This window comes from Dermochelys coriacea, chromosome 9 (genome assembly GCF_009764565.3).
Source record: "Dermochelys coriacea isolate rDerCor1 chromosome 9, rDerCor1.pri.v4, whole genome shotgun sequence".
Taxonomy (NCBI): domain Eukaryota; kingdom Metazoa; phylum Chordata; order Testudines; family Dermochelyidae; genus Dermochelys; species Dermochelys coriacea.
The window spans coordinates 92,021,549-92,040,323 of record NC_050076.1 but is presented as its reverse complement, the minus strand read 5'-3'; the positions used below and the strand labels follow the sequence as shown (position 1 = coordinate 92,040,323).

The following is an 18,775-nucleotide window of genomic DNA, read 5'->3' as shown; positions in this document are numbered from 1 at the left end:
TCCCCAATTTCTCACCCTCTATCGAAAGTAAATGGTATGGGGGAACAAAGCATGGCTACTCCCTAAAATAATTGTAAGGGAGTTGGACATTCATTCAGGAATGGATCCCGGTAACACTGATAAACAAAGCCTGGAAATATGTTAGAAGGCTGCTTCCATGTAAAAAGAGATTGCGAAATCCATGTGACTGCTAGGAAACTGTCCTGGATGGGTTGGCTATGGAAGCTGACAACATGCCTTAACATGACTTGGGGTTCAGGTCTGTGTGTGATCAAACAGAGAGGTGCAATCAGACAATTGGTTAGATGGCTTCTCCTGGATAGTGCTTGACTTATTGCTCCAGGATCATAAGCATAGGTGCTGGAACTAGGGTGCTGCTGCAGTCCCTGGCTGAAGTGGTTTCCATCATATTCAGGGTTTACAGTTTGGTTCAATGGCACTCAGCACCCGCCACTATAAAAATTTGTTCCAGCACCTCTGATCATAAGTAACATGAGCGAGATGAACAATCTAAATGTAAAGGTTTAGCGAATTTGAAATGGTAACTTAGAAACCTTTTCAGAGTAAATTATAGAGAAGGCACTTGCCAGATAGGTACATAGAAGCAGATATAGAGTGATTAAGTTGAAACTCTAGCAACCTTCCAGAGGGATTTAGGAGATTCTCCTTTCCTCTCTCCTCCCCACCCTGAATCCATGGAAAATTTAGCATAGGGTGTTTAAGTCTTCTCTGCAAGTCGAAAACTCTGCAGCCAACAGAATTAATGGCCATGTTAAAAACTTAGCTCATGGGATTTAGGTGCTCATAAGGCAGTTTCATTAGCTTTGGGAGGACCATATTAACCCCACAACATAGATGTTTTAAAAGGGGGCTGCAGAGAAAGTGGCCTCACCATTCACGTATTTGTGGAGTGTTTTAGCCCTCGTACCTTTTTTGGACGCAAAGAATTTGTATAACCCCCCTTTTGTCTTTTGGCTGGTTGCAAAGGTTTTAATGGCAGTTCTTTATTTATTTTATTTTATTCTATTTTTAACAGAAAAGACGGGATTTCAGAGCATTCCTGAGATGGACTATTTGTGATTTATATTTGTGATCTATATTTATTATAGAAGAGCATGTACATAGTCTGAGTAATTTGTATTTCTGCTTCCTGTCATAGTCTTTATGTCTGGAAGTGAGGAGAACACATTCCTATTTAAGAAATTGCCTATTTCTTACCAAAACTATTTGTCACATAAATGAACAAAGTGTGCTGAAATCTCCCATATAAATGTGTGTGTCCCAGAACTTGAGCTCATAAGATCTTTGCTAATGTTTGCTTGTGTAAAGTTGTCTTGACTATCTTACATGAAAAATATACATGTCTGTTGAAATATGTAATTCAGTGTCTTTACATAACTGTTCCATAATGCAACTATCATAAAAATAATGGTTCTGTCATTTGTATTATACTAATTACAGAGGTAGCATTATAAATTCAGGATTTGCTAAGAGTTAATCACACAATGATATCAGACCACATTTCCCCTCCCCACATCCAATAGTAAATAACTCTGAAATCTGATGGCAAATGTTGACTTTCTAATAGTAACCATTAACTTTAGATTTAACACTTTCTGGAAAATATTTATAAAACAGACACTAAAGTGTCACCACAAGTTTGAGAGTTACCATTTAACTCTTATAAATGTTTGCTATTACTCTTACAACTGCTACTAATAATAATAACAGAGTGTGGTGGGTTCATCTTTAGTCCAAACTAGATGTTAGTCCACAGCACAAAACCATCAAAACATTACAGTCTTATATTGCTGGTAGCCTCCAGCAGGATCAGAAGCAGATAAAATAAGGTAGAAGCAAGTCAGCAGGCACTTGTGGAGATGCAGATAGGAGCTGTGCAAGTTTCTAGGCTCTTTCCAGTTCTATTAATATGCCACCAACATAAGCACTAATGTTCACCAAATGTATATACAATTGTAAACTACAATGGGTACCAATATGTTTTTGAATTGAATTCAATGGTTTCAGCCATGGACTCTCAGTGAGCTTCATAGCCAGCTTGACTGAGAAGGTAAAAGACTATCTTCCATGTTCACAGAATTTTTTTTCAGTACTGAAGTCACGCTTAACTCGTCCTTTGTAATGGTACTTCATCCTTCTGTGATCAAACAGGCTGAATGGAATACATGCTGAGGGAAGAATGATGTCACATTTTGGAAGTAATGGCTACATCTTCACAACCACAAGGATGGCCAAAAGGGAAATGTATGTTTCTTGTTCATCTCTGTGGTAAATGGGAACTTCTACATGTTAGCTCCTCCTGACTACAAATGTGTCTATTTTACATCAGCTGAGTTGATCTGTCTTCAACATATAAATCTTCCCCATTTGCCCCTCACAGCAGGTATGATCCTTTGCCCCATATCCTGCTAACTAAACAAAATCAAGCTCTGATTACTAAATTCTTCAGGAAAGTGTATCACTTGAGCTTTAATCATTTAAAGTTTGATCCATGTAAATAATTCTTATTCATGTGGGTAACTCCAATGGGACTACCCGTGTCAGTAAGGGTTTTGCAGGATCTACCCCTTTGTTTGTTCCTTGGTGCTTTTCATTCCAAACATAGGTTGGGTTTTTTAATTAATATTCTGCTTAAAAGTCAAATTTTTATGGAAAGCAGATCCTTTCTGCAAAAATTTCCATTTTGTTGATACCGCGAGCTTCTGTCAAAAAGAAGTTCAACTGACATTTTTCAACCAGCTATGGATGGTTAGGTTTGGACAAAAATATTCTGCTGCCTTGGGAGTGCTCAATAGAGGGCCTGAGACACAGAAGCAGTGAGACACACAGGACAGGCAGGACCACCTCTGCAGCATGACCAGAGATATTTCTATTGGTTTACCTTTGAAGCGATTGTGGTGCAATATTGAAAACACATACAACACTTGTGAAGTCTTTTGTATTTCAAAGTAGAATCAGTTAAAGGAACATTTATGCATTTTAAAAAATATCAAAGAGCCTTCCTAGTTTGCCCTATAAACATATGTTTAGGACAGGCACTACTATGCAAGTTAAGGCCCCAAATCAGCAAGCCATCCCTTATCAGCAATGCTCTTAAAAACATGCACAACTCAAAGCACATGTTTCTTTGTCCCAACTGATTTACATATTCTGATTTACATTTATGCTTATGTGCTTCGCAGAATCGAGGCGTCTGGAGGCACACTAAACATTTGAGCAACATGTGTTGCTGCAAACCAGAATAGACATATTTTCAAATCAAACAGAACTTTGACTGCCACTTCCACAATGTCAAGGCCATTCAGACCAGATTATGAGCTGTTAAGCAATTGTAAAACGTTAACTCACTCTAGATAGACAGAGATCACAAAAATACCATGAGAAAATGATAATCTGTGATTACTGTCTGTCAGTTATGGAATTTGCTCTTGATTTGTCAAACAGCTTTATTTGATCAAAATGTTTGTTTTGGTTTAAGCCTTCAGAACTGAGCCGCCGCCTCCTCCTCTCTCCCCTTTTTTGTGACTAAGTTAGAAACCTTTGAAAATCGGTCTCAATGAAGGAAGTGATGACATATTTAATTACAGCTATTGGAACAGATCATCATAATTATTTGAGAAATTGTAATTCCAAGACAATGCAACAATCTGAAAAACAATCAGGAAAAGAAAGATAGCGAGTATATATTAATTGGTATCAGAGTAGCAGCCGTGTTAGTCTGTATTCGCAAAAAGAAAAGGAGTACTTGTGGCACCTTAGAGACTAACAAATTTATTAGAGCATAAGCTTTCCTGAGCTACAGCTCAGCTTATATTAATTGGTAGTACCTTTCAGTCCTGAAATAGCTAAATTTAAGCACTGCCTTAAATAAGAAAAACTATAGAAATGTATTGTTATATTCAACACAATACCCACCTTAAAACACATGTGTAGAATCCACTGTCTTGCAACTCAGCCGAATGAAACCATATTGAATCTTCATCCTTGCTCATCCTAACTTCCGAAAATATAATGGGTTCTTCTAAATCTCCTTTGTTTTTGTACCACATAAGCCTAAGACCTGTGCTTTGGGCCATGCTATAATTAGTCCTGATATAGCTGTAGAAAAGGGCACATTTCACTCGGACTGGTTCACCTGCCAAAGCCATGTATGTCTTGAGATCCACTGACCAGTCAATGCAACCATCAACTGAAAGGAAAACAATAAAAGAAATATTAGATACAGACATATTTTTCAAGATAGTGAGAGTCAACCTATGAAATGCAAAATCAATCAAAAAGAAAAGGATCTTTATTTATAAGCCATTGTGAATCAGTCGCAGTTAACCACAGTTGACAGTTTTAAATAGATTTTAGTTTGACGTAAAAAAAAAAAAACCCTTGATTTGTAGAGTGCATTTAGCTCCATTCAGTTCTATTTCCTCTTTAAAATTTCATTCCACTAACTCTTTAATAAATAAGTGTTTTTACCTTAGCTACTTGACCTGAAAAACCAGTTTAGAGTTCTGTAATTAACAAAAATGCATGTTGGCATCTGATCTCAATCCACCCCCTAAACCTCCTTCTCTCACCTCTTCTAATTATCTTTGTCACTGTCACAAGGTGCTTCTTCAGCTACCCTGTGAGCTGTGCTGTCTAGCCTATTTTTATAGTCTCCAAATCACAAACACAATCTTTCTTCTAGGAACTTGTCCCTGATGCCAGGTCACCATTCAGTCCACCCCTTCTGGGGTTACAAAGTCCAATTGGACCACTGTCCAAATGCTGTCTCCAGGCTGTATTTGGATCTGGCTCTGGTCTCTGTGCCACTGTACTGGTGGCTGGGAGGGGAACCCACCACACCGGGTTCCAGCCCAGTGACCCTATAACCAGCAACCCGGGTCTTCTCAGTCCCCATCCCTGCTGCTGTTTTGCTGGGTTCCATCCTACCCAGCCTCTCTATCTTCTTAGATTTACCAATGGATCTTATTCTACTCCCTGTAGCTACATCACCCCCATCCTAGTCTCTTACTCCAAGGCAGGATCAAGGGCTTACTTTCCCCCTGGACTTGCTCCTTTTCCCTGACAACCTCCCTCAACCCAGAGTGACTGCAGTCTCCTTGCTCTATAGCCCCTTTCTGTTTTCACCCTCCTGGCTGTATAATGTTTTTGCAGCCCTTCCCCAGCTAGGCTTCACTCCGAATTAACCCTGGCTCTCCTTGTCTCAGGTGATGCCCTGGCCTCTCAGGCTCTTGTTAACTCTATCAGGACTGGTACTGGGAGCACAACACAGTTGCAATATTTAGATGTGACATAATCCACATCTTTATAATTTTATTTTGAAGTCCATTACACAAGGCTGTTTCTAAGCACTAATTAAGTTGCATGTATGTGTCTTATACAGTAGGATACCTTTACTGTATGCTGTGCAACACAATCATGCTTAATAGAGCAACGCGGAAGATGTGGCCGGGATGTCAGATTATGTTCTTTGGTTAAAATTTCTTTTAGCTGGATTTCCAGGCTCTGTAGCTTTGATAATTCACCTTAAAATGCAATTGACTACCACTTCTCAATCTCTCACACTACAATCTTCTTTAATAATGGGAAACATTAAGGTCCAAATCCAGCAATTGGTTACATATTTGATGACTGCAATCAACAGGGCTTTGCAAGGGCTCAGTAGTCCACAATTTGCTGCTTGATGCCAAACATAGGTACATTGGATCAAAAATTTATCCTTTATGTAATTCCATTGACTTCAGTGGGATTACATGAGGGATTGACATCATCCACAGGTCAGCTGGTATATATCCATGATATATAAATGATATATTTCAGGGTAGATCCATTGAGTTCAATGTAGCCATACTGATTTTCATCAACTGAAGGTCTGGCTATGTTTTGCAACCACGGGACCTCTTTCTGTGTGTATCCAATACCCATCTCTATATGATATATGTTAATTTCTTTCATTTATTCTGACAGCTATTCTTTATTTCATGCATACCTCTAATTGCTCTGACACATTAACTATTACTTTTTCATTACCTTCCTAAAGGAATGTACAAAGCCATTTCTTAAATTGTTTATTTGCCAGGATCTCAAACCGAGTCCATGAGCTTTGGATCAATTAATAATTCCATCATTGATGCATGAGCCAGAAAAGATTCCAGTGTGTTGGTTCAGCAAAGCTGACCACAGTAAAAATGAATAGACTCTTATGGCTCTGAATACACACAAAGCATATCAGGTGAGTAAGAAAATCCCATTCTTACAGAGTCATTTTTCAGAGGAGTCTCACAGTTTAAAGGTATTAGGAAAAAAGTTTGCATTTAGAACTTAGTCAAAATTGGAAAATGCTGCTTCTGAAGATCATTCATTTTTTTTTGCTATTTCTGTCAAGACATTTTCAATTATTTTTTATCCTGTGTCTTAGCACTTCCAGGTCCACTAGCTCCTCACTGAACAACTGAAACAAACATTAAGTGTCCTTTAACTCCACCTTATCAATTCATCTATTTTCCAATTTCAGGAGGCATATTCCCCCCTTTTTCATTATTTCTCTCTCCCTCTATTATTCTAACTTGAAAGTAGAGGTTAGTGTAAAGCACTCTGCAAAGCACATTAGAATAATGCAGTGTGCATAAAAGACACTATGAAGTCAAGTGGTAGTTCAGAGCCAAGTTACAAAGGAAGAAGACTGGCTGAGACTTACCTACCACAGCTACTAGTATAATAATCTGGAGACACTATGGGACAGATCCTCAGCTGGTGTCAGTATTATTTATTATTTGTATTACTGGAGCATCTCGGAGCCCAATCATAAACCAGAACCCCATTGTGCTAGGTGCTGTCCATACAGAGAACAAAAAGACAATCCCTGTTCCAAACAGCTTACAATCTAAGTATGAAGGACAACAGATGGATGTAGACAGACAAGTACAAAGAAACAAAAAGCTAGTGGGAGGCATTGTGGCCTAGTGGACAGACCAGTAGACTGGGATTTGGGAGACCTGGGTTATGTTCCGTTATGGGAATAATGATACTGACCTCTTTTGTAAAACACCTTGAGATCTATGGATGAAAAGTGCTATATAAGAGCTATTAGTATTATTAAAACAATATTGTCTCACTATTTATCATACATTTATAAATTTGTTATAGCTCCAGCGAAGCCAATGGAGCTCCGACAGTTTACACCAGCTCAGGATCTGTGTATCAAAAGGAAAAGGAAAGCAAAACACACTGGACACTAGACTCTTTTTTCCCTCTAATTGTATCCAAATACAAAAAAGAGCAAACCTGCAACTGGGCTCAGACTAGTCAGACACCAGAAGCAGCAGTGATCAGACTATTCAGACACCAGATGCAGAAGTGGAAGGGGAGATGTTTGTGCAGGTGACACATCACGCCATTGTTTCTGCCCACCTGCGGGTTCTTCGGTTCATTTCCTCGGCTATATAGCCAACTCGCATAAAGGAGCATTCTGTGAGATGCTAATTATGGAGAGCAGAGATATGTCAAGAACTGACTGAAAATGAGGTAATGATTTATAATAGGGCTTCTAACATTTGATGACATTTAGAAAAAAAATTTTGCAGTGAGCATGGACTAAATCTTAATTATCGAAGAAAGACTAATCAAAAGAGATGACTTTCTCCCCCCCAACTATTTTTCCTCTTGTTAAAAAGCATAATCAAGAATGCTTCCTCTGTAGCTGGAGAGGCTAAAATCTAGGTCAGGCTGCCTAAGCTTATGTGTAGCTGTAATTTTTCTCCTTGCTCTGCTGTCAATCACTGAAGTGTATGAATTGTTAGATTAATCTGGAGCATTTTCAAAGCAGTCATTAGAAATGACTGGAGCTGCTAAGGCGGAGTTTGACGCTCTATTATCAAGAACTAAGTTTGCCATCATTTGTGTTGGGCTTGCTCTTGCTATGTGGTATATCCATGGCAGTAAGGAGAAAAAAAATGAATGACATTAAAGAAAAGCCAGAAGAGGTGCTGTGCTATATAATAAATGTATATGACATGTATTCTTTCCAACCCGATAATCTACTGCTTCTTAAGAAGGGCCTCATCTAAAGCCCATTCAAGTCATTGGCAAAATTGCTATTTATATGTATTTTAGACATTTGCTGTACAACAATAAAGAGAAGTAGTTAAAATATTTTTTTCAGCATTCAGAGCAGTGGGAGTACATTGAGAGCACAACAAATGCTATATATTACCTTTCACAGAGGGTCAGTGACATGCACTGAAACAACAAACTATACCTTCCAGTACAGTCCCATTTTCCATTCATCATAAAATAAACATGAACTACCCAGGGTCTCAGTAGGGCAGATCACCATCTAGCTCTTTCCCTATTCTCAAGTCCCTTCTGAGGAGCTGGAGCTGTTGTGTGCTGATTCCATGTTCCACAGAGATGGTTGCATTTCTGTGGCTCAAAAGACCCATAATTAGGGCTGGTTTCCTGTTGGGAAGGCTGTCTCCCCTACTGCTGCTCCAGAACTGATCAGCAGCCAAAACCAGACTCTTTCCCACCAGCTGAGGTGAGGACCCTTTAAAGATCACTTGGTCTGGTACAGAATTTCCTACTTCTACGTGGATCAGTCTCTGGCCAGAAAAATAGAGGAGGGAAGGGTTTGGCTTGTTTGGAATGACAGTTTAATAGTTTTTCTGGTTTACTTTAAACAAGGGAAACACTTGTGGACAGGTTTCAGAGTAGCAGCCGTGTTAGTCTGTATTCGCAAAAAGGAAAAGGAGTACTTGTGGCACCTTAGAGCCTAACAGATTTATATGACCATAAGCTTTCATGAGCTACAGCTCACTTCATTGGATGCAACTAACATCTTAACTTGTGGACAGCAGAAGGGGAGTAGGAGAGAGTTGAGCTCCAGCAGTTCCATGAGTCAAATCAATTTCTTCCACTTCCCATTGCAATATCCTGTACAATGCACTACATTGGTCAACGTTGGCTAGCTATATGTTAGATCTGATTTAAGTCAATTTTCCACAAGCACCAACTCAGGGAATGGAAGTCAATGAGAGATGAAAGACATAAGCTATTATTCCAATTTCTCTCTCATGTAGGTGATGCTGTTTTATCATCTTTTAAATAATACAGAAAATTTTATTGTTTTATTTCCTGTCACTTCCAGAACTCGGCAGTAATCCCTAATTCATGCATGCTGAGATTTTCAAGAGAGTCCTAACGGAGTTTGCCATCTAATTCTCATTGGCTTTCAATGGTATTTGATACCTGAACCGCTTAGAGTCCTCTGAAGATCCCAGCTCTAGTTGCTTCTCTAGTGAAATTGTTTACAGACCATTGGAGATTGGAGATGCAATCAATATAGCCTAATGTTATCCCCATAATGAAGAACTAGATAATGCCTTCAATAGTGAAGTGAAAGGGAAGACTTTAAATATATACAGTGAATTACAAATTAACTTTGCTGCCAACAATTTCCAGTATTTCTGTGTTAGCATCCTACAAGGTGTATTGCATTTCTTCCATTTGCTAGTGATTTAACATGATTGTTATTATAAATATACCTAGTGGTCTAGGGAATCTGGGTGCATTTTACATGAACCGTAATAATTTATGAGCAATTACAGAAGAGCATGTACATAGTCTGAGTAATTTGTATTTCTGCTTCCTGTCATATAAATAATTTTTGCATTGTGAATCTGCCTGTAATCATTTTTGTAAGGTCCTGTCATACAGAACAATTTATACCATGGAATTCTTATACATGTTTGTTTACCTAGTTATCTGAAATCTAATTTTAAATTCAAGTAAACTAAAAATAAATAAAAAAGAATGAACTAGCTAATTTACTAAATTTATTATTGCTCACCCAATAATGCAGTACAGAAGAAAACATTACATATTTGACTATAATTATTAGGTAAGAACAACATTCTTCTGAAATAAAAGTAATATTTTTATTTACTAGTTGTATTATAACTGGTGTCTGAAGCCCCCAGCCAAGAATGGGAACCCTTTTGCTTGGGGCTTGTGATGGGGTGCTGGAGGCCTCAGGATCCTACCACACCCCATCCCAGAAAGAAGCTAAGTCCTCCAAGAGGCCTAGGTAGACTGCGCAGGAGGCAGCCAATCAGGGAAAAGCTGCAGGGATCAGCCAATTATAGGTTGCAGGCCAATGTCAAAGAGGTGGAAAGAGAGAGAGACAGACAGTTTCCTTGCTGGAGCCAGAGGAGTGCAATGGTGCTCCTGGCTGGCTGAAGGGAACCACAGAACGAAGGATAGAGCAGTCGCTGGAGTGGATCAGGGGAGCAAGGGGAGATCCGGCTGGCTGCTGAGACTTGCGGTATGCCTACAGTAAAGGCGAAGCCTATGTGAAGGTGAGGGGCTTTGGGGAAGTGACCCAGGGAGCTGAAAGTAGTTTAGTTAAAGGGACTTGGCAGCATGTGGCTGCTTTTCTTAGGCCATGGGCTGGGACCTGGACTAGTGGGTGGGTCCGGGCCGCTCTCCTCCAATAAGCCACTGGGGAAGTGGCCTACAATTGAAGGAGATCTGACTGTTAAGAGGCCCTGCTGGAGAGCTGAGCCAGAACAGATCAAAGCGGGTGAAGAATCTCCAGGGAGAACCCCTGGGGGCACGGCCCCCTATCAGGGCCAGGAGCACTTAAGACTTTTTTGGACTAATACCCTGGAAGGGGTCTGTTTGAGTTGTTCCATACGACTGTATGTGACTTGGCCAGAAGAGCTGAGTCACTAGAATGGGATCGGCAACCTTTGGCATGCACCCCACCAAGAAAAGCTGCTGGCGGGCCAGGCCGGTTTGTTTATCTGCAGCATTCGCAGGTTGGCCGATCGCAGCTCCCACTGGCCGTGGTCGCCGTCCCAGGCCAATGGGGGCTGCGGGAAGCGGGCCGGGCCAAGGGATGTGCTGGCCGCCCTTCCCACAGCTCCATTGGCCTGGGATGGTGAATCATGGCCAGTAGGACTGTGATCGGCTGAAACCTGTGGACCCTGCAGGTAAGAAACCGGCCTGGCCCACAGCAGATTCTCTGGTGGCCACGGGCCAAACATTGCTGTTCCCTGCACTAGAAGCTGCCAGAAGGGGTCATCGCAGACTGAAAGAGGTGCAGACACATATCTGAACTAGGATGCGCTCATGAGAGGTGGGTGCCACTCTGTTACAGGGCTGAATCAATACATAGAGAGATGTTATCCCTGCCTCAAAGAGTTACAATCTAAATAGACAGAAGGCGGAGGGAAAACAGAGAAGCGAGCTGACTAGTCCCAGGATTTTAGAAGATGCTATTTAAGAAGAAAGTATTTTGTGCCTGAGGAACTTGGGCTTCGGGTTGTGCAGCTTGAGAACAATCCATCTTCAAGCCTCTTGTTGAATAACGCAATCCAGCTATGATCAGTGAAATTACAAGTAGCTGGGTCAAGAGCTAAGGGGAAAAGGGAAAGAGTGATAACAAAAGGCTTCACAGGTGCATTTAGAGCATTCAAGAGTATTGCCTTACCAGCATGAGAGGTGCCAGGCCAGACCTCTCAAGCAGTGAGTAAAAGAGGAGGAAACAGTAGGCGAGCGATAGAAATCGGTGATGTTTCTTTTTCTATGCAGCATTGGTCAGACATGAGTTAAGGAGCTACAGTTTCACGCTATTTTTATTTCAAATAAACATTGGCTTTAATTCTGACTATATTCTCATCTGAAATTGCATTTCAACTGAAAGGTACACAAATAAAATAAATGAAAAAATATATCCATAAAAGATTAAGGCATTTTTAGAGATCCACCTTCTACATTCTTAGGAAAAAAAATTAAAAAAAAACCTTTGCTATGGATTAGGTTGGATAAATTACTCAAAAGTTTTTCTTTAACAACCTCTTTGAATTAAAATTGAATAACAGTTATTATTTATTAGTAGTAGTATGATAGTCTAGGAGTCCTGGACCAGAACCCCCCCCTTGTTCTAGGTGCTGTACAAACAGAAAACCAAGAACGTCCTTACTCCCAAAAGCTTGGAGTTCACCCGTACTCAACCCCCATTTGCGTGTGCTTGTCCATCATAACTGAGCAACTGAGTTTACTGGTACAACTGGTTTGTTAATTTCAAATGGTGGCAAATACTGCAAAATTCAACGCTGAGCTGTTCAGAAAGACCGCACTTTAATTTCACTCATGCAAGTGTTCACATTGAGTGAGATTGCACTGTCAGTCAATCAGGGCACAGAAATGGACACAACTGTCCAGAGAGGTGGGTTGAAAATTTTTTTCATCTAAAACTTCAAATTTCAGCAAAAAGGGCCAAAATTTACATGAAAGATTTTGCAGAAGTTTTATTCTAGTTTTTGACCAGTTAACAAACCATAACAGTACAAAACTGCTCACATTTCAAATATTAATGTTCAGTCTAGAAAAAAGAAATATTTTAAATTTGTCAGATAAAATTGAAATAATTAATATGTTTGAAAAAATTGTTCTGTGCTTGTAGATACACATACACTAGCTCACGAAAGCTTATGCTCTAATAAATTTGTTAGTCTCTAAGGTGCCACAAGTACTCCTTTTCTTTTTACATACACTAGCATAAGTAGAAAGAGAAGCTGGCTCATTGTTTGGAGAAGCCTTTACACTAGTAACAGGAGAGAGAAATAGATGCTAAATACATCAACATGCTAGTCTTTTAGATTATAGCATTTAAGCACATAAGGAAAAGAAGAAAGTCATGGAATGCTTTAAGTGGCCACAGAAGGAATCAGTCAAAATAAGTTGCCCAATAGTGACCATCCTTACTTAAAGCTCAAACACAATTTTATGGGGGCTACTTAATATGATTGTTTAAGGCTAGTAATTGCTGTATGAAGTGGTCTTTATATTTATGGAGTGAGGAGTTGCTAGAGATGTGGGATTATCTATCATAAAAGGAAAGAGATCTGAGGGAGAAAAATATATAGGATCTGATTTTTCAAAGGTGTTGAATCCAGGGCATCGGGGAACAAAAGAAAATACAGCAAATTTTCCTTTCAGGGAAATTCCAATTCAATGAAAGTGTTTGTAATTTCCAACAAAACTCCATTATTTTTTCAGAGAAATCAAACACTTCCTGCAAAATTCGCATAACTGAAAACCAAGTTCCATGTTGGTTAAAAAGTTGAGGGAATTTTTTCAACCCGCCCTTGTGCTGAACCCTCAAAATTCCAAGACGCGACGCTATGGGTCCAAAAGAGGGGGCAGCCTCCTTGCTGTGCCTACTCTGTCCCCACCTATGCCATCACGCAGGGTTAGAAGCCATCTAGTCTTTTATGCAACATGCTAAAGTCGGCACATATTAGACACACGTGACCAATCTGAAAATCAGAGTCCAGCTTTGGAGCATCAGTGAATTCTCAGCTTCTGGGAGTTGGGCATATTCATGAAATCGGAACTTGGAAATTCCTTTTGAAAAATAAAATATAGAAGTAGCGTCAGTAGACATTACTGGACAAGGACATTTCCTACAATAGCACTTGTCAGATCTGCTTGGCAAACTGATGGCTCCAATGCCAGCTTTTCCCATGGCATTTTATCACAGGGATTTTCAAGAATACTTGCTGATGGGGAGTAAAGCAAATGGAGCTGGCAGGTAAAGTGTGCCTGAGACAGGGAGTTCAGAAATACATTGTGTTGTGGAAAGGGAATCTCTGCTGTTCTCATAACAATCTTTTCTTCCTCTTCTAACTCGGATGTTCTGGAGACAGATCGACCTGAACTCAACTCTCCTTCTGATGCTGTGCTGTTGGCTTTGAGCTGATTTGTATCCTTAGCAATGAATAAAAAAAAAAGAGCCTAAAGCAGCAGTTTAAAATGCAGATCTGCATCCTAATTAACAGATGGGATGGTTTAGATCTTGTAATCAGTTTCCAATTTGGGTAAGTTTTTAAGAATGCATATTAAAACAAACAGGAGACGGGTAGAGCTTGTATACTGTATAGTTGGTTATTTTAAAATATTTAATTTAATGGCTTGCCTCTGTATGGCTGACACAACGTTATCAAATAATCATAGAATCATAGAATATCAGGGTTGGAAGGGACCCCAGAAGGTCATCTAGTCCAACCCCCTGCTCAAAGCAGGACCAAGTCCCAGTTAAATCATCCCAGCCAGGGCTTTGTCAAGCCTGACCTTAAAAACCTCTAAGGAAGGAGATTCTACCACCTCCCTAGGTAACGCATTCCAGTGTTTCACCACCCTCTTAGTGAAAAAGTTTTTCCTAATATCCAATCTAAACCTCCCCCATTGCAACTTGAGACCATTACTCCTCGTTCTGTCATCTGCTACCATTGAGAACAGTCTAGAGCCATCCTCTTTGAAACCCCCTTTCAGGTAGTTGAAAGCAGCTATCAAATCCCCCCTCATTCTTCTCTTCTGCAGGACTAAACAATCCCAGCTCCCTCAGCCTCTCCTCATAAGTCATGTGCTCTAGACCCCTAATCATTTTCGTTGCCCTTCGTTGTACTCTTTCCAATTTATCCACATCCTTCCTGTAGTGTGGGGCCCAAAACTGGACACAGTACTCCAGATGAGGCCTCACCAGTGTCGAATAGAGGGGAACGATCACGTCCCTCGATCTGCTCGCTATGCCCCTACTTATACATCCCAAAATGCCATTGGCCTTCTTGGCAACAAGGGCACACTGCTGACTCATATCCAGCTTCTCGTCCACTGTCACCCCTAGGTCCTTTTCCGCAGAACTGCTGCCGAGCCATTCGGTCCCTAGTCTGTAGCGGTGCATTGGATTCTTCCATCCTAAGTGCAGGACCCTGCACTTATCCTTATTGAACCTCATTAGATTTCTTTTGGCCCAATCCTCCAATTGTCTAGGTCCTTCTGTATCCTATCCCTCCCCTCCAGCGTATCTACCACTCCTCCCAGTTTAGTATCATCCGCAAATTTGCTGAGAGTGCAATCCACACCATCCTCCAGATCATTTATGAAGATATTGAACAAAACGGGATAATGTAAAAGGCACATTGAAAAAACAAACTACACAAATAGGTCACCTAGAAATAAGGGACTATGTTTCATTTCCTTATGTTTTTGAATACTTTATATGACTCCGGAGCACAGAGTCTATTCAAAGCCCAGTTTTGAGTCCCCTCTGTAATTTTCTAAAACAACTTCTTTCCACCGGTGATTTCCTTTCTGTACTGTTTACCCAAAGAAGGATTTGATTTGATTTTGGAAGGTATCACAATAATCAGACATGCTTTGTTGGAGCTATGAGACCTAGAACTATTTTAAAAAAATAAATGTATTGCCCAGGCTTTGTTCACACATAACTAATAGAGTGAATTCTTCACAATGAAAAAATGATCCTATCAATTTAGCATCTTTTTCCGCTCATGGAACATCCCTATCTTGACGGGATGAACCACAAAAACTTCCAGTGAGAATACTGAATTTGCTTTCCACAAACAAACTAGATCTCAAATGTTCATGGAAAGCATACACCAAAGCAGGGCTAACATGGCTGAAGGGACTTCAATAACAATTTGAATGAATATTTGATGAAATATATTTGCATTATTCACCCAGCTCTAGTCCTTATCCAGAAATGACTTACTATAAAACTTCAAGCTGGTTTATTTCCCAAATCTTCAATCACTCGTTTCTTTAACTGAGTTGGAGTACAAAACTTTTTATTTTAGACATTGAATTCTAACACCCAGGGACTACGTGAGGGTCATCAGGTATCTTAGAATGTTTATGAGATGCCTGCCTGAGACGCCACCTATCCTAATTTAAGCTTTCACTTTGAAGAAGCGGTTAGCCATCTTCATTCTAAAGACAGCCTTCAGAATGTAAAATGATCACTAGTGACACAGTCCTGCAAAGGAATCCATGAGGGAGCACCATCATGTCCGATCTGAAATTGGGCCAAGCCAATCCAGACCATGGCAAGGTCCTAAGAATCTCTCTATAGATTTTTATAATAGTCTAATAAAAATGAATAGTCCTATTGAAAATGGGCTACCGGCATGTGAGGGGGTAAAAAAATCCTCCAAGCTACATAATTGCATAGACATTATCATTAATGTATCTAAGTGCTTCACAACTATTAATGGATTTTATCCTCCCTGCACCCCTAAGAGGCAGGGAAATACTAACCCCATTTTATAAAATTGAGGCACAGGGAAGATTAAGTGACTTGCCCAAGGTTGCAAAGAAAGTCTATGGCTGAGTCTAGAATTAAACCTGGGTTTCCTGAATCACAGGCCAATAATAGACTCTCCAGTGGATTTTCCTTCCTCCCCAGCAAGGCCACAGGCAGAAAAATTATAGGGCAGGTACTGCAGCCTTGAGGCTTCTGCTAGAGAACTAACATTTTTGTGAAAAAAATCACTTTTGAATTTTCCTTTAAAAAACATGAAAATGATTTTTTCCTTCCCACTCCTGCTTTCCTTCTTGCCCATAAACACCTTTTCAATGGCAAAACTGATTAAGAAAATAAAGAGTTGGGGAGGAAAAAATGGGAAAAAATTGAATCCAAACATTTTCAAATCTGAAAAATTTGATAAAAAGCAGTCACAAAAATGAATAAAGGAAAAATTGTCCTGTTTTTTAAACCTGCAAAAATAAAAGTGATACCAAACTTTTTCACTAATATTTACCCTTTTTGACTAGCTCTATGTGAAACTAAAAGGACAAAGATCAGCCCTGAAGAAGTCAGTAGAATCACCCTGGGTAATTTACCCCAAAGTGTTCCTCCTATCACTCAGTCTGCCCAACCATCTCTTTGCCACTTTTGTGCACACTAATATCACTGGCCAAACTAAAGAGAGATGCTACTATTTCTTGTTGAGACTATTTCTTGTTACTTCTTCCAGAGTAAAAGAAAGGGTGATCAGAGCAATTATAAGGAACAGATAAACCATAAAAACAAAACAAAAAAACCCTGAGAAAATAAAAAAAAGCAGCGGGAAAATATTCAAGTGTAGTTATGAATAGAAATGTTCACTGAAAACTCCAGGCAAGGATCAATACCAGGGAAATGTGCTCTTATAACTGGAGTTGTAGACTGTTATTTTTGTAAGTGTTGCTGACTGTAGGAGGTCTCTTCATGCAGATTCTCTGCAATAGTTTGATATTCTCCAGCCAGTCACATGAACCCAGGAAGGAGGGGTTCATTTGTCCCATTTCAATTTGTTGGCATTATACAAACTTTAGAAACAAAGCTGAATTCATTTCAATAATTGATGAGCCTCTTTCCATTAGAGTCCCTTTGAATAACATTACTGAAGCAAATGGAAACTTAGGTCCCAGATCAGGTTGCGGCAGTCTCAAGTAATCACACAATTAGGAACTCCAGATACACTGCCTACTATTCTCAGCAGGAAACAATACAGTCCCGGGGAGTGGATAATAATAAGAATTTTAAATGAGAGGAGAGTGAAACTATTACTATTAGGAGTGGTGGGTGACATTCTGTGGCCTGCGCTGTGCAGGAGGTCGGACTAGATGATCAGAGTGGTCCCTTCTGACCTTAGTATCTATGAATCTATGAATCTATTAATTTTCTTGTCCCCTTGGGCAGAGGGATGGGTCTTTATGGAACTAATCAGTTTATTTTCCATTTGTCTTTGGAGAGTATGGATAGTTTGAGTTGAATGATCATTTGGGGTAGAGCATGTTCCTCTGGAAACTGGATTAGGGTAGGCAGGCATATTCCCTGTTGAATATATGGGACCAAATTCACATTTGGTGTAACTCCATTACCTGCCTAGGGGAAACCTTCAGTGGCATAAATCCACTATCATGGCTTTTATGCCACTTCTGTTCTGATCTGGGAGGAAACAGGGATGAGTTGGAGGGAGCAACCTGTGCCTTGGGGATCCATGACTGTCGGAACAGCTCATGCTGTTTATCCCATCCCTTTGTAGAGGGCTTGTGAGCATTCTGCACCACTTAAGCCTTGTGGACCAGCAACATGGAGTTTGTGGATAGGGTAGAAGATTTTAGGCAGCTATGCAGTAGGACACCTGTTCATGAGCATTTGTTCTAATCCCATATTACTGTTCAGTCCAACCACGTTCAGGTCCTTTACGAGTTATTTGTAAACATTCATATATATGGATTGCTGTTCAGAGGAATGCTTGGGAAATGGTTAATTCTTCAGATGACAACGCATATCTGCATGGGATCAAGGGTATTCACTATTCATTATGTCATATATGTTGCTTATTACCATTATTCCTTATTCTCCTGCTTTAAAGATTTCAGTCATCCAACCAAGGTGTGGAAACAATACGATGTGACCTAGGCAACTATCCCATATCATAAATAGTGAATACAGTAGGTAGAGTCAACACTTTGGATCAACAATTTTCATCCTGTACATTCACAAACTATTTGGTGAATACTTGGGGAAAACAAATACATGAGTTGAAATTAGGATCTGTTCATGAACAGGAAAAAATCCCAGAGGTTATATTCATCTGAATTTATTTGCAATGAAGAAAAGGAGTACTTGTGGCACCTTAGAGACTAACAAATTTATTTGCAATGAGTAATTCAACTAGCTCCAGTCCTTTTTTTGTCACCAAGCATTTGACTTTGAAACTTTAATCACGCTTACAATTTTGCTGTTGCTCATGCCATTCCTTCCATCATCCAGCAGAGATAATTTCAGTGGCAGTCAGCCAATTAGCATTTCCACTTGCATGACAGGTAGACCTTTGCTTGAAAAGGTGATGACCCAAGATCCAACTTAAGTTGTAATTTTCTCTCTCATTTTAATCCA

At 39.9% G+C, this 18,775-nt stretch overlaps 1 protein-coding gene across 6 annotated transcripts in view; it reads right to left on the bottom strand.

Annotated features, from left to right (window-relative positions):
• The window catches only part of IL1RAPL2 (interleukin 1 receptor accessory protein like 2), a 569,055-nt gene that overhangs the window by 259,000 nt on the left and 291,280 nt on the right, over positions 1-18,775 (bottom strand). For all 6 annotated transcript variants that reach the window (XM_043492438.1, XM_043492441.1, XM_038417782.2 and 3 more), the window contains one exon: positions 3,937-4,210. In XM_043492438.1, coding sequence (XP_043348373.1) covers positions 3,937-4,210 — 274 coding nt within the window. The remainder of the gene's footprint in view (positions 1-3,936; positions 4,211-18,775) is intronic.